Genomic DNA, 23,871 nt, shown 5'->3' on the forward strand with positions numbered 1-23,871 from the left:
TCCCTGTCAAGTGAATATGCCGTGGGCGTCTGGGATACCAATTCTTCCCGCCGGGTTCAAGTATTTAGGACTCTATGTCAAGGATGACGCTGCTGAGCACAGTAAGTTTGCCTGCTTCAACATCCCTGCAGACTGCAGAAAAACTCTTGCTAAGCAAGCCCACACAAACAAAAGTTACAATGCCAAATTTAAATGTTTTTGCTCCTGGTGCATCTGAAACCTGCAAATTTCATGTCCATCCTCAACACAGCTTCCCATATGTGAAACAAGTAGCTCAATTGTGAGTTCTGTTAAAGTTCACCCCCTTTTGTGAGCCATCACTACTTACACTAAATAAGGAGATTATTAAGAGCCTCTTTAAAGCTTTAGCCAAGTAGAAAAACCTCCAGTGTAGCGGAAGTTAAACACAGTTCTATCCTAGCTCGTGAAGAGTCCATTCTGAAATATGTTTCAATGAGAGTGGCTGTGTTTATAGCCTTGACATCAGCAAGGAGGATAGTGAAGCTGCAAGCTCTCACACTTACAGAACCTTATTTGAATTTGCCAAAGAGAGAGTGATCTTAGAAGCAAATGCAACATTTATACCAAAAGTCCCATCAGGCTTTCATCTTAAGGAGCCTTTTGTCTTCCTTAAATACTTCTCTCCTAATCCTTCCAATGATTCAGAAAGAACATTACGCTCTGTGGACATAAGATGTCTCAAATTTTATATTGCAGGAACTCTTTTCTCAAACAGATTAGCTCTTTGTTTCATTTGAGAAAATACAAATGAAGGCTAATAGACCCTTGTCAACAGGAATCGAGGCATGTTCCCAGGGGTGTCTCCTCGTAATGACAGAGGAGTGTCACCCCACTGGTCAGAGTCCATCACAGAAAAATACAATGATGATAAAACAAGAGTATCGTTTTTTTTTCTGTGACGGGCTCTGGCTGACAGTGCGTGTGTGCGGGGTGAGGCTGGGTAATCGTTATCACACTAAGAGGGGGACCAGGAGCAAGAGTTAAGAAGAAGGTCCTGTACCAGCGCTCCTAAGATAGCTTACTACACAAAATGGTATCAGTTCCTATGATTGGCAGTACCAGAGTGGTGAGCTGCCTGAGGGGTTGGGAAGATAGTGGTGGTAGGTAAGGTTCGTGGTGATGTCTCTGGTGTAGGCCAGGTACTCCTAGGTGGTTTTCCAAGTGCCCTCACACACCCTTGCGGGTGCAAAGCATCATCATCGGGCGTTGCTCCTCGTGGGGGTGGCGCTGCAGTCCCTCACGGGCCCTTCAAGAGGGCTCTCTTTCGGAGATCTTTTGATTGGAGTAGCCGTAGTTGTGCGTGCGGGTGTGTGGGGATGGTGGGTGATGTGGTGAGGCTAAAAAGACCTATAGGAACCCCAAGTAGTTTATTAATGAGTCCTCTGGGTCTTGTTAAAATCTAACGGGGAGTGATGTCTGAATAGTACTCAGGAAAAGTAGGGGGAAAGGTAGGTAGTTCTGTTACTCTCGACCCGTATATAGTGAAGTTAGAGTGAGAGTGAGAACGTGTGGTGGGTGGTCAACATGTTTCGCGCTTCCCAACGGTCCCTAACGGATCCGTAGCGCTTCGTCAGGACCAAAAGAAAAATGAAAACAAAAATAATAAATATAGGTCAATACGTATCCTATGTATCCATAGTTAGGGGGTCCCGTTGTATTCGAGTCCCTAAGCGCGAACCTAAAAGGAGAGGGAGGGGAACAAAGAAGGAATAGGGAGACAAAAAAGGCAAGCTGTAGTGGTCAGCAACAAATCCAGGGGGTGTGATACATATCCCTGGTGTCAAAACCCTTCCGTGCGGGGAAATACTCGCATGATGGTTGTGCCACATGCCAAGGGAGAGGGGTGGGTGCAAGAAAGACTTATAGATCTATCGACTCTGTGGGTGTATTGGTCGCGCAGACTAACTCAATGCGAAGCGCATGCATTGTGGACAAATCCACAGTGCTGAGTTCATGCATGGTCATAGAGGGAGGCATAACTGAGCATGTTGTGCTGGTGTCTAATAATCGACTGGTGACCAATGGAACTACTTGTTGCCGACATCCCTCGTGGTCTCCCATAGTGCATAGTGAGTCGTGCGGAGTTAGGTGGGGGTCATGACTGCTGTGGTTGAACCGGTGTCTGACGGTCGATATGTGTCAAGTGAGGCAGCTTCATAACGACAAGTCTAGATGTCTAAACATGTGCGATAGGATATAAGAGCCGGTGAGATGACTCAGCAGTTACCAGTGCACGAGACTATTCTACGTGGTGGGGGGGCAGCAAGCTGGTATGAGTAGTAACGCTGGTAGACCTACCCAAAGGAATTAGGGTCCAGGCTATACCGGATAAAGATCAACTGGGGCGCGGGGCGCCAGCTAAAAAAAGGGAGGACAACCAGCGTAGGATTAGCAATAACACTGCGGGGAAGGTGGGAGGGGGAAGAGGGAGAGAGGAAACATATTAGTTTAAAAGAGCCCTGTGGCTGACTGAGCAAGGTAATGATAGTACAAACAGAGCTCAGTACGGTAGCTGAAGTCAGGTACTTACTTAAGCCCCGGGAATTCTTCTCTGAACACCTACGTGCCTCCAGGATCGCCGGTAGTCGACTAAGTTTGGAGGCACAATTTATGTCCAAAGTTAATTGGATACTAGACCCGGAGCAGCGATGATTGGGCACTCAACCCGGAACAGCTGGGTGTGTCGGAGAAACAGTAGGAGGACTGTCTTTCCACATAGCTCTGTGTGGCGGCCATGTTGGAATGGTCCCACACTCGACAAAAGGTAAATAAAGTAAGTCAGGGGTATAATGGTGTAGGAGTAACCGTACCGAGGAATATTCAGAATAGGACACATGAGGGTGTATCGACAGTTGTACGTAGAGACTAGACCCAAATAGAGATGTCTCGTGATATCGCAGTGAGATGGTAGACTGGTAATCCCCCTAACCTCTGTGGTTGGAACGTCGGCCATCTTGAAACGGGTCTAAGGAGTACCAAAGTGTGTATATGGTTTAGAAGATGGGGTGGTCTTCATTAAGGTACAGGGGTTATGGATGGCGGGTATAGTATAGTAGGGTCCGTCCCTGATGTACGCGTGTCATCGTATAGGTATCTCTATGTCAAAGATCTGAGATGACACGTGAGGGGGTGTACACAGGTGGTGCATCCGTACTGCGCCCGTGTGGTGGTCCCACAATGTCAGGCAGTAAAGTGAGGTACTAATCACCCATTAATTTGTGGGAAGGGAGCGTCGGCCATTGTGGGTCCAAGATACTGTACAAGTTAATGTGTCAGTAGAATGACTAGTTGTGTTTGGTTGCACATAGGTGTGGTCGTAGATGAATGTGATTGATCAGAAAGGTACTCATAATCTGACATTCAATGTTGTAGGTGGTGACAATTCTTTAGTGAGGGTCCGAAGGCTACAGGTGTCTGCACACCGAACCTCTCATGTGTCCACACATTTTTTGAAGCTGTAGTTCTAATTACAAGTGGGAGGAGACCCGTAGTATAGGTCTGGAGATAGAAGCTTAAAGGGTGAAGGTCCGGTGGGTACCGGTAATAACACATAAACCCTCTCATGTGTCCACTCATAAAAACTGCAATAATCTATATGCACATGGTCAGAAAGCCGTAGAAATGGTGTGGGAATAGAGCATGGGGTCAGGGCTACTGTCAGAGCATGAAGATGTCGGGCCTGCAGAGGATGGCAGAATAGGGCTATGATGGCCGATGTTATGGATTGAGGGAACTCCATGGGATGTCGTCGTTGAGACCTGTGACATCAGTGCGGAGTCTAAAGACCCAGCGTTGTTCTGTTTTGAACAGGTTGGTTGGTGTCCATGAAGGATTGTGGTCAATCACAGTCCATTTGAGACTGTCAGGGGAGTGGTTGTGTTCCAGGAAATGATTCTGCAGTCTGGTCTGTGTTTTCTTGCACCGTATTGTGCTTTTGTGTTCTCCGATGCGGGTTTTGACAGGTCTAGTTGTCATGCCTATGTATCGGAGTCCGCACGGGCAAGAAATCAGATAGATGCAGTTCTTGGTGTTGCAGTTGGTGTGGCGTCTTAATTGCCAAGGTCTAGAAAGGCCTAGGTCCAACTCTTTCACAGGTTTGGTCTGGGGGCAGACAGTACAGGAGCCACATGGGAAATGGCCTACAACCGGGGGTAGTGCCCACAGAGTTTCTCGTGGTTTAGAGTTCGTTCTGGGGCGAGTATGCACCAAGATGTCTCTTAAGTTCTGAGTACGTTTGAACGAAAAGAGGGGGCAGGGACCGGGGTCAAAGGAACCAGTTTTAAGTATTTTCCAATGACGTTTCACTATCCTCTGGATGTTGTTTGAGAGAGGGGTGAAAGATGTCACGCAGGTCAGTGCCAGGTTCTCTGATTTAGTCTTTGTTTCTAGCAGTGCATCACGGTTGTTATTCCTGGCCCTTTTGTGAGCTGTTTTAATGATGCTGGTGGGATACTTCCTTGTCATGAGATTCTTTTCCAGGATGGCTGCTTGTGCTTCGAACTCATTGAGGGTGTTACAGTTCCTTCTCAATCTGAGAAACTGACCTACAGGGAGGTTGTCCCTCAATGCTTTCGGGTGGTGGCTCTGATAGAGTAGGAGGCTATTCCTATCAGATGGTTTCCTGTAGTTCGTAGTTAGTAAGCAGCCATCTTTCAAGGATATAGAGAGATCCAGGAAGGGAATCGACTCATGAGAGTGGGTACCTGTGAATTTGAGGAAAGGATTGATGGTATTCATCCATGCGAAGAAAGCAACACATTCATCTGTACTCCCTCTCCAGAAGACAAGGATGTCATCAATGTAGCGCCGCCATAGAAGGATATTGTTTTGGAAGGGGTTGGTAGGATTTTGGATTTTGTCTTCTTCCAGTTTGGCCATGTATAGACAGGCCAGGCTCGGCGCAAAAGTACTCCCCATGCATGTGCCCTGTATTTGATGGTAAAGTTTGTTGTTAAACTCGAAAAAGTTTTCTTTGAGCGCGAGTTGGGCACATTCGCAGATAAACGGTATGGGAGTGATATATGGCCATGGATCCAGAGAGTGTAGCGCATCTTCCAGGACCATCAGTGTGTCGTCCTGGGGTATATTGGTGTATAGTGCAACTACATCTAGGGTCACCAAAAGGTCGATCGTGTCAGGGGAGCTGAACTGGTGTATCAGATTGAGTACTTCCATGGTGTCTTTCAGGTAGGTAGGGGTTCTTTCTACGAGTGGTCGTAAGAAGAAATCACAGAATTTACTCAGTGGTTCTAATACAGAGTTAATCCCAGACACTATGGGGCGGCCCGGGGGGGGGTTGATACCCTTGTCTAGTATCCAATTAACTTTGGACATAAATTGTGCCTCCAAACTTAGTCGACTACCGGCGATCCTGGAGGCACGTAGGTGTTCAGAGAAGAATTCCCGGGGCTTAAGTAAGTACCTGACTTCAGCTACCGTACTGAGCTCTGTTTGTACTATCATTACCTTGCTCAGTCAGCCACAGGGCTCTTTTAAACTAATATGTTTCCTCTCTCCCTCTTCCCCCTCCCACCTTCCCCGCAGTGTTATTGCTAATCCTACGCTGGTTGTCCTCCCTTTTTTTAGCTGGCGCCCCGCGCCCCAGTTGATCTTTATCCGGTATAGCCTGGACCCTAATTCCTTTGGGTAGGTCTACCAGCGTTACTACTCATACCAGCTTGCCGCCCCCCCACCACGTAGAATAGTCTCGTGCACTGGTAACTGCTGAGTCATCTCACCGGCTCTTATATCCTATCGCACATGTTTAGACATCTAGACTTGTCGTTATGAAGCTGCCTCACTTGACACATATCGACCGTCAGACACCGGTTCAACCACAGCAGTCATGACCCCCACCTAACTCCGCACGACTCACTATGCACTATGGGAGACCACGAGGGATGTCGGCAACAAGTAGTTCCATTGGTCACCAGTCGATTATTAGACACCAGCACAACATGCTCAGTTATGCCTCCCTCTATGACCATGCATGAACTCAGCACTGTGGATTTGTCCACAATGCATGCGCTTCGCATTGAGTTAGTCTGCGCGACCAATACACCCACAGAGTCGATAGATCTATAAGTCTTTCTTGCACCCACCCCTCTCCCTTGGCATGTGGCACAACCATCATGCGAGTATTTCCCCGCACGGAAGGGTTTTGACACCAGGGATATGTATCACACCCCCTGGATTTGTTGCTGACCACTACAGCTTGCCTTTTTTGTCTCCCTATTCCTTCTTTGTTCCCCTCCCTCTCCTTTTAGGTTCGCGCTTAGGGACTCGAATACAACGGGACCCCCTAACTATGGATACATAGGATACGTATTGACCTATATTTATTATTTTTGTTTTCATTTTTCTTTTGGTCCTGACGAAGCGCTACGGATCCGTTAGGGACCGTTGGGAAGCGCGAAACATGTTGACCACCCACCACACGTTCTCACTCTCACTCTAACTTCACTATATACGGGTCGAGAGTAACAGAACTACCTACCTTTCCCCCTACTTTTCCTGAGTACTATTCAGACATCACTCCCCGTTAGATTTTAACAAGACCCAGAGGACTCATTAATAAACTACTTGGGGTTCCTATAGGTCTTTTTAGCCTCACCACATCACCCACCATCCCCACACACCCGCACGCACAACTACGGCTACTCCAATCAAAAGATCTCCGAAAGAGAGCCCTCTTGAAGGGCCCGTGAGGGACTGCAGCGCCACCCCCACGAGGAGCAACGCCCGATGATGATGCTTTGCACCCGCAAGGGTGTGTGAGGGCACTTGGAAAACCACCTAGGAGTACCTGGCCTACACCAGAGACATCACCACGAACCTTACCTACCACCACTATCTTCCCAACCCCTCAGGCAGCTCACCACTCTGGTACTGCCAATCATAGGAACTGATACCATTTTGTGTAGTGAGGCTGGGTAATGACAGGCAGGAGTGGTGGGCATTTAGAAGTACACATGTAAGTTTGGCCGGCCATTCTAGGCCAGCCAAATAGACAGGCACACTTATATTTCTCCAACCCAGCTGTGTTCACAGCCGGGTTGGATTAAAACTGCAGGCTCTGTGTCCGTGTCTGAGCGGCAGACCAGCCCGCTCAGACCAGTCCTGGCGCTGCTCTCATAGCATGAGGGCAGCATCTGGAGTGGCAGTGGAGTCCGTGCCTCCCCAGAGACCGCAGGGAGTGAAGTGCAGAGGCAGGCATCAGGGCAGCGAGAGGTATGTTTTTAAAATAATAATTTTACCCTCAAATCCTCCACACACACTACCACCCCCCTTTTTTGGTGTGCAGCAGCCACCACTGGAAGTTCCACTGATTCTTATCTGCAGGGCAGTAACACGAAAAACTGAGCATGCATTATTCAATGAGTTAGAGAATTCACATTTGGCCAGGCAGTTCTGTGCAACGTTTTAAAGGTGAGCTCCTTTTTTCTCCTTCCAGTACTTCTTGGTATTATACCGTTTACTATTCTGATTCAAGAATGAGAATCCATAAAAGATCCAGTGGTAGGGATGAAATCATTTATTTGGAACTGCAGTTCTCCAGCATTGGTTTCTTTCATGAATTCACATGCAGACTTCCCTCTTCGCTGCTTATAGGCTTACCAAATACTTCTATCTAGTAACACAAATGATTTTTAATATGAGTTATACTGAAGTTCAGTGTGCCTTCATCTTTTTTCCTGGAGATCCGGGCCCATCCAGTAAAGGGATAGGCTGTTATTATAGTGATTTAAACTTGTTTCCTTGGTTTGTAGATATTATGCACTAATGTTATATGTGGCCAGAGGCTCTCACCTCGATCCAGATGAATGATTCAACGTGTAAATCCATGAAAGATACCAATGTTTGAGCATTACAGTTAGAGCTATGTAACTTTCTTCTTACAGTTAGATTTAAAGCAGTGGCCTTTTCTAGAAACACATGACTAATATTTCAGAACAACCAGTCATTAATTTTGTACAGGTGTTTGCAGGTAGTGGAAACCAAGACTCCTTTTTCATCGTCAGATTTTGAGCAAGAGAGAGAAAGGCAGAAATGGGTGAAAGAAGTTGGAAGAGAAAGTTATGAAAGCAAGGATGAGAAAAGATCAGCAAGAACGAGATAGAGACCAGAAGTGTAGAGTGGGAGAAGATAATTGCACAAAATGCACAAATTGGATTCTAAACTAGACCGCTGTGGAATTCAACAGCCTCCTAGGAAAAACTCTGGATCCCTGTACTTAAGAAAATACTTACAATTATTATTTTATCTTTTTTACACAAATTAAGTACTGTAGCTATCCAGTCCCTAATGTATGAACCGGCAAGCATCAGGTGGAAGGAGACTGTGCTTATATCTGACAGAAGGAGCATAAATAAGTAGCACATGATTTAACAGAATACACTGAATTTTCACTCAGTCTTTGGTAACCTTATTTTATCAATTCCAGTAACTGTAGCTACATAATGTCAGTAGGCGGTTGCCATATTAAGATCACCTAGTGTTAAATACTGACTCTTTCATCATTTGCTCAGTACTTTTGTTTTTGTGTTTTTTATATCTTCCTGTTAACTTTAGATCTGGATTACTCAGCACTTTGGTGGGAGAAAGATCTGTGACTCAAAGATGGGAGGTAAGTCATTATAATGATGTTTGTGGAGATGTATTTATGGTTAATGATCCACTCTTTAAAACAATGGTTGTATGTGTTCTGCTGTCTCACCATAAATATAAATCTTCAAACCTGGATCCACAAAAAACCCTGACGAGGAGTGAAGCATAGGAAAATGACTTTCTCTCCAGTGACACACATTAGATTGGAGGACATTTTTGGCTCAAGAATGAATACATTTCAAACCGGTTTACGTTTCTTGCTTGCAGGTTTTTAAGCCCCCCCCCTTCCCATTGAAACAGAAAGTTTGTTGAAATAATATATGCCACTTTATTTCCAACATTTATACATAGAGGTAATGTACAAGTGTAATAGAAACTGCTTAAATAACGATTAGAAAACGTGCAGTTTGCACTGATGTTCAGTTGTAGCACTACAAGCGCACAGAACTTTCAACTCGGACAATTGTCTATACTGGATGGGTGTACACCTTGATGCTGGTGTCACAATCCTGCCATAGTTTATAGAACCAAAACACAATAATAGCTCCTTGGTGTTGTGGTAAAAAATGTATTAGAAGAGGGGGACCTGGCCAAGGTGTGGGCGCAGCAGCACACACTGTAGCTGAGGTATGGGCTCCAAAAAGTCCTTACAATGCCATGCCTCTGTAAATAAAATCTAAGATTAAACCCTCTGATGGCAGGAGGAACTCAAACGCTCCATTTCTGAGCATCTGCAGTATTAGGCGGGTGCTAACCCAGGTCAGCCCTGAGGATCTGGTGCCATTGCCAGAATGGTTATACAAAGATAAACGCCCGAGCGCTCCTGGGCCCTCTAATGTCAGCAGAATCACCAATGTGGTTGGGCCCATGTAAAGCAGGACAGGGGTTAGGACACACAACTCAAAATACAGGAAAATATACCCCTCAAGCTCAATTCCAATCAGCTGCTATATGGCTCAAATGAATCAGCAGTATGAGTCCTCTATGAGCAGAGTGTCACAGACCAGGAGCAATTACAAATTGGACCTTTAGATGCTTCCTCTTGTTGACTAAAAGAGAGGAATTGTAGTGTTTGAAAGGAGTGCTTTTAAATCGATCCTATTGCGATAATTCATTCAAGTTTCAAGAGTCGCTAGATATAGATGAAAATTCTATCTTTGAGATAAGGGTAACCAGATGTTTCCAGCTATGTTAACTGGTTTTCAGCCTAATCCCTTGACACATGCAATTGACACTAGTCGTTGTGAGAAAGTGCCCTTTTTTGACATGGTCACCCCACTTTTTGCCCGGTAATTGATGCAATTTTGACTGGAAGTGCACTGGGTTCCTGCTAACCAGTCCCCAGTGCCAGATCTTATTCCCAAAAACTGTGCAATTGTGACCCCAATTGGCAATACCTTTAGCACTCCCTGTAAGTCCCATGGTACTCGAGTAAGTGGTACCCATGTTACCTCGGGTAAGGAAGCTAGAGGGTCCTTAATTGCTGCAGCACAAATTGTGCTGCCCTGAAGGACTCCTCACCTAACACATACAGACTGCCACTGCGGGCTGCATGTCGTGGTGCAGACAGGTAAAAACACGACATGGCACACATCTCTGTGTGCCATGCCCACAGACACTGCAATCAGTATATAGGAAAGTCACCCCTACAGCAGTTATTACAGCCCTATGGTAGGTTGGGCTATACTATAAGTGAGGACATATCTGCATGAGCAGATCTGCCCCTGTGCTGGTCAGCTCTATTGTTGCCAGTACAAGTGAACAGGGAAGCCATTTTAAGTACAGGTGCAGGATACCGGTGAAAACGAGTTCACCAGCTACATGATGGCTTCTTGTATTAATAAACCCACACTGATGCATGTGTTGGATTTATTAATGTATGCACACAGAGGTGCCTCCTGAAAATCTACCAGCTGCTGGTGTGCTGACTGAATGGTTTTTGACAGCCTGCCACCAGAGACAAGTTTCTGACCCACGTGGGGGTCAGAAACTTGTCTCTGGTGGCAGACTTTGCTCTCAGGAGATCAGAAACAAAGCATCCTCGGGCAGAGGATGTTTAAACCCCGTCCCACAGGATTACCTGCAGATTAGCATTCCAATGCAGGGGAAATTCAAAGAGCCCCCCGTCTTTGGTATGCAAATTTGGGTTTCAAAACACAGGAGAGGAAGCTGATCCCCTTTGTCTAGAGTGAGTCATTTGGTACCTGGACAGGCAGGAAAATTAGCTAATCAGATAGGCGTGCCCACCCCTAAGGTGAGCTACCTGAAGTGGAGACGACTGTTAAAAGTTAGCCATCTTAGTGATGGCAAACTTAGAAACTCTGGTAGTGACCCCAGGGGTAGGAAGCCTCTTGGTTCCTACCCTACACTCCCCAATGCTCCTAAATTCTGAATTTAGGGGAGCCCCTGGCAACAGAATATCAGATCCTGCCAACCTGAAAGAAGACGACTGACATGAATAGTCACAACAACAGAAGCCCCAGCATCTGACTTGACGCCAACCCTTCCAGCCTGCCTGCTGAATTCGACAATTGCACCAAAAAACGATTTGTCCCACTGCTGCTGTGTCTCCAAAGCCTGGGATACCTCCGAGCATTTCACCCAGGAACCAAGAACTCCTGTGGAACAGTGTAACTGCTCCCCTTCATCCTGCAAGTACAAAAGACTAAACTGTGAGGCTCCAGGGCCACGAAAACCCAATGCCGGAAAACACCACTACAACTGAGACGCCTAGCCCGAACTGAAGTGGGCCAACTGTGCCAACGTGATCCCCAGACCCTCCAGATTTGAAGCCCTCCTTGGATTTCCCCACTTTAACCTTCTCAATGTGGCCTGCAGCCTCTGTTTGCAAGCCCCCTCAACCACGACCGCTCCCGGTGACATAAACCTGACACTTAAGAACACCTCTGCACCCGTCACCCCTGGCCTGTGGAGAAGAGGACCCTGAGCATCGTGAGGCCTTATCCTCCCTGTTGGTTCAGCTGACTGGCCTCCCAGTCCAGACTTGCAGCTTCTTTTCATGAAGACTGACCCCCATAGATTAATTTTGGGCTCCCACTACTGTGTTGCACCACTGCAACCAGCTGCTCTAGTGCCACTGGAGGTGACCTGCTGGTGCTGCCTTGGACCTTGCTCCATACTCACATCAAGTCCAGGAGATTGGTCTCGTAAGTCGCTGTACTTGTTTTTCCTCTCATAAGATAACATTGCAGCTTCTGAAAAAGGCACTGTCGATTTTTCAAACATAAAAGTATTTCTCTTGCAAAACTTATTTACCTGATCGTATTGATTCTGGTGCCTGAACATATATAAAGGTGTGTTATTTTTAGGTCTCGGCTAGCGAAGGCTGCGCTTGCGCAGTCTCGCTCGCGAGATTTAATGACTTGGAGAAGAGGGGCTTGAACCCGCCCCTCTTCTCCCTTGTTCTCCATTGGCTGGCCTTGTAAATGCTGGCCAGCCACTGGAGAAGAGGTCAGTCACTCCGATTAGGCCCCGTCCTTTTCGGATCGGGGGGCGTGATTTTTGCGAAAAGTCTCAGGGAGGAGACAACAGCAAAACACGCCCCCGAATCCGAAAAGGACGCTGCCTTTCTCCGAGGCATTTCTGCTCTGCCTCGGAGAAACGTTACAACAAACAAATGATGGACGGAATGCTGACAATGCAGACATTCTCCCCCAGTCAAGAGATCTGGGTTAAATCCATCGTTCTTTTGCCCACTACGCCACCCCAGTTCAGACATGGCCATATGCAAATCAGTCTTGACCCTGTGCCTCATGGGAACAGTCCAGCCCGAACTGCCAAGCCATGTCTTCCCTGGACCGGAATCAAGCATCCTAGGACCGGTTTCTGGCTATCAGCCGTCATCAGCCAGGATAGCTTGACTCCAGTGGCGTAGTGAGCACGGGACCCACGTCTGGGCATACCCATCCCACTTAGGGCGAAAAACGTTACAACAAACAAATGATGGGCGGAATGCTGACAATGCAGACATTCTCCCCCAGTCAAGAGATCTGGGTTAAATCCATCGTTCTTTTGCCCACTACGCCACCCCAGTTCAGACATGGCCATATGCAAATCAGTCTTGACCCTGTGCCTCATGGGAACAGTCCAGCCCGAACTGCCAAGCCATGTCTTCCCTGGACCGGAATCAAGCATCCTAGGACCGGTTTCTGGCTATCAGCCGTCATCAGCCAGGATAGCTTGACTCCAGTGGCGTAGTGAGCACGGGACCCACGTCTGGGCATACCCATCCCACTTAGGGCGAAAAACGTTACAACAAACAAATGATGGACGGAATGCTGACAATGCAGACATTCTCCCCCAGTCAAGAGATCTGGGTTAAATCCATCGTTCTTTTGCCCACTACGCCACCCCAGTTCAGACATGGCCATATGCAAATCAGTCTTGACCCTGTGCCTCATGGGAACAGTCCAGCCCGAACTGCCAAGCCATGTCTTCCCTGGACCGGAATCAAGCATCCTAGGACCGGTTTCTGGCTATCAGCCGTCATCAGCCAGGATAGCTTGACTCCAGTGGCGTAGTGAGCACGGGACCCACGTCTGGGCATACCCATCCCACTTAGGGCGAAAAACGTTACAACAAACAAATGATGGACGGAATGCTGACAATGCAGACATTCTCCCCCAGTCAAGAGATCTGGGTTAAATCCATCGTTCTTTTGCCCACTACGCCACCCCAGTTCAGACATGGCCATATGCAAATCAGTCTTGACCCTGTGCCTCATGGGAACAGTCCAGCCCGAACTGCCAAGCCATGTCTTCCCTGGACCGGAATCAAGCATCGGAGAAAGGCAGTCGTGTGCTCGTCCGCTCCCCCTTCGTCCGGTTGCTGCTCTGGTCTCCTCACCTCTCCAAGGGTCCAGTTTGAACATGAAAAACACGTGTTGACCTCTGACGGGAAACCTGGCGGGTTAAGAGTTAAAGCTCCGCTCCCTGGGGAGTAAGAGGAGCGCTTCCTGCCTGAAAGTCATGCATGACGCAGCGAGTCACGGCCTGGGCCCTCCCCCGAGCTCTAGGCTCAGTGACAGAGCTGCAGCCGCCTGGGAGTCCTGAAGGGAAGCTCAAGGCTACGGAGCGCGGTTCGAGCTCGCAGTTGCGATCCCCGAGAATGTGACGTCTGAGCAGCAGCATGCGTCAGAGACCTGCACACAACGTCAGCATGAGAGCGGCGGTCGTGCTGGGGCTCCTGGCACTGGGCTTCCCGCCCCCCCGGCGCCTGCGAAGAAAGTGAGCGCGTGTCTTTGCGCTGTATTTGTACACAGGTTGAGCGCCGCCCCCCTCACTCCCATAGGAGTGGAGGGTCTCTCTCGAGTTTTGACTACTTACGTTTCAGCTTCCATTGTATGTACCAACTTAACTCAGTTTCTTCTTCAGGTGAGCTAATATTTGAAACTAGACCAAATTCTGGCCAAACAGCAATGGGAGCGCGAGGGCAGGATGCAAGAGGGCAAACACCAATCAAGCAACAAGCCAGCGCCACCCCTAGCTCTGTTGTGGCCCTCGGCACCAGACCCCTATAAGTAAGGATACTTTTTAGAGTTACCGGGTGACTCCGTGTCACCAGGGGCGTCGTGGTCTATCCCTGGTCGTGCATTTGACACCCCTGGGAGTGGGTAACTGTTCACCTTAAATGAACCCACTGAACAGAGTGGTTTGTCGAACGGAAGTCTGGACTAGAATTGGGAGTAATTTGGAATCGTTAATTCTGCTGATATCTGTCGCGAGTAATAATACACTTAAACGTTTCTGGGCAAGACGTTCGTTTCTCGTGTTATTTTATTCCGAGGTTGTATTCTTTGGCATTGATTAACTAATCGGTAAAGATTGCACTTCTGCATTTCTAGTCCTTAAAAAACAAACAAATATAATTGTTGGCGAGCGTTGAGTCACCCGAACAATTTATTCCGAAAGCTTTTACGGGATTCGCCCTTCAAACGGTTGTGCACATTCCATTAAATACTTTAGTAACTATCCTGGTTGATAAAGACAAACGAAACTGCTTTAAAACAGCCCTTGCATTTGAAAGGGACGACTGTTTGCCACAGTGTGATTCTAAGCATGGAGAAGTTAGAGGAGCCTTCCTCAAACCTAGTGCACGGATGTCTGGTCTCAGCAGCGTGCAGATTTCTCGGCAGTGCACAAATCCTGGTCTGAGCCAGTGTTTGGATATCATGTCTCAGCAGCATGCAGATCTCTCGCCGGTGCCCAGCAGTGCTCAGAGTGTGTGGCGCTGTGCAGTCCCCTCTGCGGCTCCCGGCATGTGACCACGGCATGCGAGCCACCGTCCACGACCAGTCCATTTAAATCAAAGTATGACTCCGAGATCGTTTACTGGAACGGCATCTGCTTGCCACTTGCCGTCCCCGTAGAACCTGCTTTCCCATTTTCCCCACAGAGAACACTTCTCCCTGGATGGAGAGAAAGGAGGGGGTGAGGGAGAAGAATTTAGGGAGAAGTGAGCATGACAAGTTGGTGCACTCCTGCGTGCGCTTTAAGCCTGCTCCCGGTGTACTCCGGGTTCCCCAGCCGTCCTTCCCGTGAACAATCACACAGCATGCACTGTCCACCGATTTATTATTAATATGCAGTTTTGCTTCGGGCAACACGGAACGTGAGGGGCGGAAAGGGGGGGTGGAGAGGGAGTGTGTAAAGAAGACACATGATCAAAGTAAATTAAAAAGACAGCTAGGGGGAGGGCTGCTGTATATCCGGGTAGAGTTGGGAGCACCTCCTTTGTTCCGCTGACAGGCACTTTGTGCTCAGGGTCTCTGCGGGCCGCGGGGGCTTCTAGGCCTCAGGGGTGCAGGCGGGAAACACTTGTGGAAGGAGGCACCCTGGCGCAGATACACCCTCACTCTAGGGTTGAGCATGGAGCTGGAGGCTGCTGGAGGGGAGCCTGGGCCGATGCGATCAGTGAGGTGAGTGTGAAAGCCCCCTCCTGCCAGCCAACAGGCCTGTACACCCCACCCCCAGCAGTGCCGTGGTGACGGAGGGTAGGTGGATGGGCGCTGTCTCAACTCCACTTGCTTTAGTTTATCTCTCATCTATACTTTCAATCATCACGTGTCTTTCTTTTACTTTTATCGAGACATACTTTTAATAATTTCAATCTGTTCGTTGTTTCTTTACAGAGCTCTTAATCCCATGTTATCCTACTTGATTACTTTCCAATTGTTGTATTTCTTTCTTATTGTTTTCTGTCGCTGTTTTAATTGTTTTTATTGTTCATTACTCTCTTTCTCTATTGTTTCACTTTGATTTGGTTGAGACTTGACTTCTTAATTTTCCTATTTTTTTCACTTGTTTTATTTACTACCGAGCGTGGGGACACCACGCTCGGTTTGGCAGCCTCGCTATGTATATGTTAGCAGACCTGTTCCGCAAGAGGCCCATGAACAGTAGGGATGGCGCTCAGGAGGTCGGCACAACAGCGGCACAATCAGTACAGGCGAGGGGGTGGACCTCGTTAGGGAGAGGGGCGGCCAATGTTACCACCGGGCACTGGGTGCGTGGCTAGTGTCATAGGCGCTCAGGAGGCTCACAGTGAGTACAGGCGAGGGGGGGTCCTCTGGGGGGAGTACTGGGGCACACTTTTATGTGCCTCTCCTTCAGGGTTTGAGTTGAAGTACTTCCCTTATTCTGAGCACTCCTAACCCCTCCTCATCACAGTGGTGAATACAGAACACGACTATCTCCAGTCTTGAAACTTCCGACCACACGCAGCCTGCCAGGCCAGCATTACCCTGCCTTCCTGTCAGGGCTGTGTGTGGGTGTGGCTGTGTGTGTGGGTGTGGCTGTGTGTGTGGGGGTGGCTGTGTGTGTGGGGGTGGCTATGTGTGTGGGGGTGGCTGTGTGTGTGGGGGTGGCTGTGTGTGTGGGGGTGGCTGTGTGTGTGTGGGGGTGGCTGTGTGTGTGGGGGTGGCTGTGTGTGTGGGGGTGGCTCTGTGTGTGTGGGTGGCTCTGTGTGGCTCTGTGTGTGGGTGGCTTTTTTTGTAGGTGGCTCTATGCGTGGTGGGTCTGTCTGTGTGTGGGTAACTGTGTGTGTGTAGGTGGCTCTGTGGGTGGCTCTATTTGTGTGTGGGTTGCTCAATGTGAGTGGCTTTGGGTGTGTGGGTCTGTGTGTGGGTGCAAATGCAATAGGTCTCGCGTTTGAGAGTGATTAAGCTATTGACATTGTAAATAACAATGCTGTTTCTTTAAATGTTTTAAAAACAAAAACATAAACAAAAATAATGTCATGAGCAATGCCAATAGCTCTAACTTTACCAATGCCGAGACCATTGCATTGTAAATGCTTGTTATAAATTGGTGTGGATCGCCTCCTTGAGTGGTGTGCATCATTTATTGATTATTGTGTGTTTTTGCCGGTGTCTAACACTCCTCTCTGATAAGCCTAAGCCTGCGCGACCACACTACCCCCTAGAACACCTTGGGATTGCTAGAGCATGCCCCTATCCAGTTATAAGGGAAAACCTACATATCCTCTTTGCCCAGAATATCGTTTTGATATACCATATAAAGATCCAGCTTCCTACAGTCGTCCTTAAAGTACACCAGTCCAAGTCCTGAAGAGAGCCTGGAATAATATGGGGTTGAAACGTGTTGACATGTGATAGGATAAGGGAATAGGATAAACAACAAAGGACCTGGATTGAGGCTCTCAGAATGACAAATCTGAAAGAGACACTTTAGTGATAGATTCCTTACCTTCGAATATTCCCAGGCATCAAACTGGATACGGAAAGTTTTGCTAGCAGTATCCCTGCGCGTCAGTAGGTGGCGTCCTGCGCCTCCGCGTCCGTCGCTGGCGCCATAAGCGCCGAGATGACGTCACAGACTACTTAGGCGCCACCAATGCGCGCTGACATCAGTTCTTTCTTTTTCCGCGCCAGAACGCGCAGATCCGGTTAGAGCACGTACCTTAGTCACTTTTTGACTAACTCTTTTGAGACTTTTGTCTCCTGTTCACTTTGGTTTCCTGGTGCACGTAGGGATGCCTGGATTTAATTCTGGTGGGGCCTGCCGTCACAACATGTCTGTGGCAGACCCCCACGATGTCTGCCTCTACTGCCTGGAGACCGGCCACGACTACCGGTCCTGTCTGGACTGTTGGGCCATGGCCCGAAGGCCTTGAGGGAGCGGCACCGGAAGCTGCTGGAGGTCTGGTTCTCGTCCCAGTGCCATTCCCGGTCGTGGGGCCATTCCAGGGAATGCTCGGTGGGGCCACAGTCCTCGCTCCTCGGGCTCCAAGACGACACAAAAAGAAGCTGAAGAAGCGTGTTCGCTCTCTGACATCCCCCGGTGGGTCCCCGGATGCGGACGAGGGGGACCGGGGTTCTGCCCCGGCGGCTCCTTTTGAGCCCGGGAGTCCTGCGGCCTACCCACCTTACCCGGGTCCGTCGGCGACCCCCACACAGGTGCAAGAATTTCTTGCTACCATGGACCGCCTCTTTAGGCCTCGGGCTCCCACCGGCGCGCCTTCGGGCCCTGCGGTCCCGTGTTCCGATCCTGTTGGGCCGCCGGCGCTGCTGGCAGATCCAGCTTTGGCACCACAGGATCCTGCGCCGTTGGCTCTGGCCACGGCGCCTCAAGGTACAGCGCTGCCGGCTCCGGCGCCTCAAGGTCCAGCGCTGTCGGCCCCAGCGCCACCCTCGGCTTCGCCTCCGGCGCCGCAGTGGGTGCCATTTGTTCCACGCTTGCCCACGCTCCAGGACCATTTTATTCCTACCTGGGATCCGCATTGGGACACGGCACCAGCTCGGCCCCGGCCGGCGCCGTTCCCGACGCCGTTCTCGACGCAGTTTGTTCCTTCTCCGGCTCCTGCTCTGCTGCCGCGGTCTGTTCCGTCTGCGACAGAGGTGGAGGACGACTGGGTGGGGTACTAGGACCTTCTTGCACATCAGTGTGACTCTGAGCAGGACTGGGCGGATGACTTGGAGGATGCCGGCGACCTCGACATCTTTGTTCTCCTTGGCCAGCTTGGGGCTGTGGTCAGTGAATACCGCCTGCCTATTGGGCCGCTTTTCCCACGCGGTGTGGGACACAGTTGCGCAGGTGTTACCTCAGTTCCCTGAGGAGACCCAAGCTGTGTTGTCTCAAGCCATTACAGAAGGTAAAGATGCGGCTAAGTTTGCCATTCGGTGTGGTTTAGACACCGCGGACTCCTTAGGTGGAGCAATTTCTACGACTGTGGTGCTTCGTCGCCACGCCTGGCTCAGATCTACCAGGTTCTCGCCAGATGTCTAAAACTCACTCATGGACATGCCCTTTGATGGCACTCGCCTGTTTGGCGATAAGGCCGACAGTGTGCTGGAGCGTTTTAAGGACTCACGGGCCACGGCCAAGTCCTTAGGTCTTTCCACGAAAAGCCCAGCCACTCCTGAGTTTCTTTCCTTTCGTGGTAATGGAAGGGGCGTCCAGGCCCGTTCTTCCAGCAAGCCTGTGTGTCCAGAACCAGCTTCAGCGCGGACGCGGTTTCTGCAGGGGGAGGGTCTGGGAATCAGCATGGGGTCAGTCCACCTCCACCCCCGCCGTTTCAGCCTCCAAACCTTCCTAATCCGAGCCTTGTGGGGCATTCCACACCAGTGGGTGGCAGGGTCCGCCTTCATCTCTCCCACTGGCACGGTATCATTTCGGACAAGTGGGTGTTGCAGATCATCTGCATGGGTTACACCCTTCCCTTTCAGTCCACCCCTCCAGCCATGCCGCCTCAGTTCCACTGCCTGTCGGGGGAACACTTGGCACTTCTCTGGCAGGAAGTCACAGCCCTGTTGGCCAAGTGGGCCATCGAGCTTGTTCCTGGGCCAGAAGTAGGGAGTGGTTGTTATTCCCACTACTTTCTGGTCACCAAGAAGGACAAGGGGGCTTGCGCCCCATCCTGGACCTCAGGAACGTCAATCGCTTCCTTTGGAAGGAGAAGTTCAAGATGTTGACTCTAGCCCAGGTCTTGGCTGCCCTCGACCCTGGAGACTGGATGGTAGTGTTGGACTTGCAGGACGCATATTTTCACATCCCCGTCCTGCCCGCCCACCGGCGTTACCTGCGGTTCAAGGTAGGCCAGGAGCATTTTCAGTTTGCCGTGCTCCACTTCGGCCTTACCAGCGCCCCTCGGATGTTCACAAAGGTGATGGAGGTGGTCGCAGCTCACCTGCGCAGGTCAGGGGTGTCAGTCTTCCCTTACCTCGACGACTGGTTGCTGAAGGCGAACTCCCCCCAGACAGTCGTCAACCAACTTCAGACTACAGCCGACGACCTGCATTTGCTGGCGTTCTCCATCAACGTGCCGAAGTTGCACCTGTGTCCCTCTCAAAAGCTCCCCTTCATCGGAGCGGTTCTGGATTCAACGCTGTTTTGGGCTTCTCCTCCCGAGCTGTGAGTACGGGATATTCAGGCTATGATTCCAATCTATCAGCCTCTATCCCGGGTTTCAGTCAGGATGACCCTCCGGCTCCTGGGCCTGATGGCCTCCTGCATCCTACTGGTGCCACATGCCAGATGGCGTATGTCTACTCTGCAGTGGGACCTGAAGTTCCACTGGGCGCAGCATCAGGGCAACCTGTCCGATCATGTCCAGATCTCGGAGGGCACTGCAAAACAATTGCAGTGGTGGCTCACAAATCACGATTGGGTCAATGGCAGATCCCTCTCTCTTCCCCAACCGGAGCACTCAGTGGTGACGGACGCGTCCCTCCTGAGATGGGGTGGCCACATGGGAGAGGCGGAGATCAGAGGCCTCTGGTCTCCAGCGGAGTCCCGACTCCATATCAACCTTTTGGAGCTTCAGGCGATCCGTCATGCACTGAAGGCATTCCTTCCTGTTGTCCGGGGAAGTGTGATGCAGGTGTTCACGGACAACACCACCGTCATGTGGTATTGCAACAAACAGGGAGGGGTGGCGTCGTGGACCCTATGTCCGGAGGCTCTGCGCCTCTGGACATGGCTGGAACATCAAGACATTACCTTGGTGGTTCAACACCTGGCAGGTTCTCTGAACGCCAAGACGGACAAACTCAGCCGTCGGTGCTTGATGGATCACGAATGGCGTCTGCACTCGGAAGTGGCGCATGGTCTCTTCCTGCAGTGGGGAGAGCCTTGGTTAGATCTATTCGCAACCGAAGAGAACGCGCAATGTCATCAGTTCTGTGCGTTGGAATTTCCAAGGCGGCACTCGCTCGGCGATGCTTTTCGTCGCGAGTGGAGTTGCCGTCTGTTGTAGGCCTATACCACTTCTGCCCAGAGTGCTGAAGAAGATTCGGCGCGACCGGGCCCAAGTCATCCTTGTGGCTCCGGATTGGGCACGAAGGTACTGGTATCCCGAGCTACTCAGCATGGCGATAGATCCCCGATCCGTCTGCCTCTTCGGGAGGATCTTCTGTCGCAACAGCAGGGGGCGGTTCTCCACCCGAACCTGTCCAGCCTCCACCTCCATGCGTGGAGCTTGAGCGGCGACAGTTGACAGCTTTCGATCTTCCTCCCAAAGTCTGTGATGTTATTCTGGCAGCCCGGCGTCCCTCCACTAAAACGGTATATGCCTGCAGGTGGAACAAGTTTGTGGCATGGTGCACAGCCTTTCTAAGGCTTCCAGATCAGCCTTCTCTCTTTAAGTCCCCGGTTGTTAACCGTTTCCTCAAGGGCATTACGCACATGTTTCCTCCCGTGCCTTTCATAATGCCTCAATGGGATTTGAATCTTGTCTTGACCTTTCTGATGTGTGCTCCATTTGAGCCCCTTCATAATTGTCCTTTACGTCTTCTCACTCTCAAGACGGCTTTCCTGGTAGCTATCACCTCTGCCAGAAGAGTGTGTGAGCTCCAGGCTCTTTCTTCTAAACCTCCTTTCCTTTCTGTTCATCCGGGCAAGGTAGTGTTGAGGGCCCGTCCTTCTTTCTTGCCAAAGGTTGTCACGCCCTTCCACATCGGGCAGACCATCACTTTGCCCACCTTCTTTCTGCCCCCGCATCCTTCGAGGGAGGAAGAGAGGCTCCACCGTCTGGACCCAAAACGTTCGCTCTCGTTCTATCTGATGCGTACACGACAGTTCCGGCTGGATGACCAGCTCTTTGTTGGTTACGTGGGCGCCAAAAAAGGTTGGGCCGTGCACAAGAGGACCATCTATCGGTGGGTCGTTCTGTGCATCAAAGCCTGTTACTCCTTGGCTAAGAAGGAGCCTCCTGTGGGGATGCGTGCCCATTCTACCAGGGCGACTGCAGCCACTACTGCTTAGGGACGCGGCGTTCCCTTGCAGGACATTTGTCAGGCAGCTATGTGGGCCTCGCTGCACACGTTCACCAAGCATTACTGCAATGACAGTCAAGTCCGGAGAGACTGCTTCTTTGGCCGTTCTGTTCTCCGTGACTTTCTGCTTTAATCTGTTCGCAGACCTACCACCGGGGCTGGTATTGCTGGGGTATCTATTCTAAGGTAAGGAACCTATCACTAACGTGTCTCTTTCAGATGCACAAGTTACTACTTGTGTAACTATATATCTGTAAGAGACATTAGTTAGTGATAGATTCCTTACCGCCCCACCCATCCTCCCCGTTCTGCGAACTGATTCTAGGGTTAAGGTCATCCCCCTTTCAAGGACCTAGTTTCATGGCACCAGTTGGCAGTTTCTTGCATGGCTCCGCGTTCCTGGCACGGAAAGTCGTGTACAGAATTGACGTCAGCGTGCATGGGTGGCGCCTAAGAAGTCTCCGTGACGTCATCTCGGCGCTTACGACGCCAGCGATGGACGCGGAGCCACAAGACGCAACCTACTGACACGCAGGGGTACTGCTAGAAAAACTTCCCGGATTCAGTCTGACGCCTGGGGATATTCAAAGGTAAGGAATCTATCACTAACTAATGTCTCTTACAGACATATCGTTACACAAGTAGTATCTTGCGCATTAGGAGCAGCCCATACTAATAAATACTCATCACTTGTTGCTATGGCCATTAAAAGTGGTTCATGAATCAAGGCTGATTTGTTTCCTACTTGGACGCCAAAACAATGGACTTGTTTATTTCTCTTAATTATTCCAGGTTGTGTTGATTTTTTGGGGATACTATTCTTACAAAGATGATTTACTGTACATGTATTACGCACATGCACAATGACTCAATTTGGATGAATTTGCAGTATATTTTTGGGAATACACATTCTGCGCTCAGAGAAGTACCACCAATTATGGTGCAATGTGATCTCTTCTACTGTTTGAAAAATTATCCATTTGGGTTGTTTAGTTCAGTTGTAGGATACGTTTAATTCTTTTGAACTGTACAGCAGTTGATTGGAAATAGGGATTGGTATACTTTTTTCAAATATAAGCAGGCACACATGAATCAGAACCTCTGAAGTACACCCTTGCATTATCCCAACACTTCCTAGAACCATAAAAACTGCTGACCGGAGTGTTCCAGTCATGACGATAATCCTGGTGAAAGGAGGAGGGGGCGATGGCTGATCAGTGTGGTTACTGCAACACCCACCAGTCCTGCAGTAAATTAAGCACACAGAGCAACATTTTCTTGCACCTAATTGACTGATGAGGCTAATAGTTGAGGAGGCATGAATCCAGGATGGCCTGGAGGATCAGCCGCAAATCGAGATTGCTGGTGCAACTATCCAGTGGTAAATGCTTAAACAATCTTGGACCCTTTAATCTAAGCTGGCTCTTTATATAGTATACCAAAAAGAAGTACACTGTGTAAAGAGTCCAAGCACACGCCAGAGGAATTACAGAGGCACAAATGACACCCCAAATGCTGTGTTTTGTGGTAGTGTGGGCGAGCAGTTAGGCATATCAGAGGGTGATGCTAAGCTTTTATTGAACACACACAAGCAGTAAGACACACATCTCGATAAAGAAATCCAACACCAATTTATAAAAATAACACATACTTTTATATGAATTTAGATACCAAGATCATCAGAATCAGGTAAGCACTTTTCGAGTTATTAATTTTTACCGTTTTAAAAAGGGGACACTGCAGTTTCTGAAGCTGTGATGTTATCTAATGGAGGTAAGACTTGCACTGCATATAGGTAATCAGTGACTTACATGACCAACCTCCTGGACTGAAGGTAAGTATGGGGCAAGGTCCAAGGCATCACCAACAGGTCACCTCGGGCAACACTGGGGCGGCCAGGTGCAGAAGTGATTTTCAGGGTTAGGTGCCCAATGATATCCTATAGGGGGGAAACATGTACTGCATTCAGGCACTTCACTGCGACTTACGGG

At 49.5% G+C, this 23,871-nt stretch overlaps 1 protein-coding gene across 10 annotated transcripts in view; it reads left to right on the top strand.

Moving 5' to 3' along the window:
* The window catches only part of WDFY3 (WD repeat and FYVE domain containing 3), a 1,391,721-nt gene that overhangs the window by 1,089,675 nt on the left and 278,175 nt on the right, over nucleotides 1-23,871 (top strand). For all 10 annotated transcript variants that reach the window (XM_085636566.1, XM_085636564.1, XM_085636563.1 and 7 more), the window contains one exon: nucleotides 8,593-8,647. In XM_085636566.1, coding sequence (XP_085492692.1) covers nucleotides 8,593-8,647 — 55 coding nt within the window. The remainder of the gene's footprint in view (nucleotides 1-8,592; nucleotides 8,648-23,871) is intronic.

The sequence above is a fragment of the Triturus cristatus genome, chromosome 2_1 (genome assembly GCF_964204655.1).
Source record: "Triturus cristatus chromosome 2_1, aTriCri1.1, whole genome shotgun sequence".
Lineage (NCBI taxonomy): Eukaryota > Metazoa > Chordata > Amphibia > Caudata > Salamandridae > Triturus > Triturus cristatus.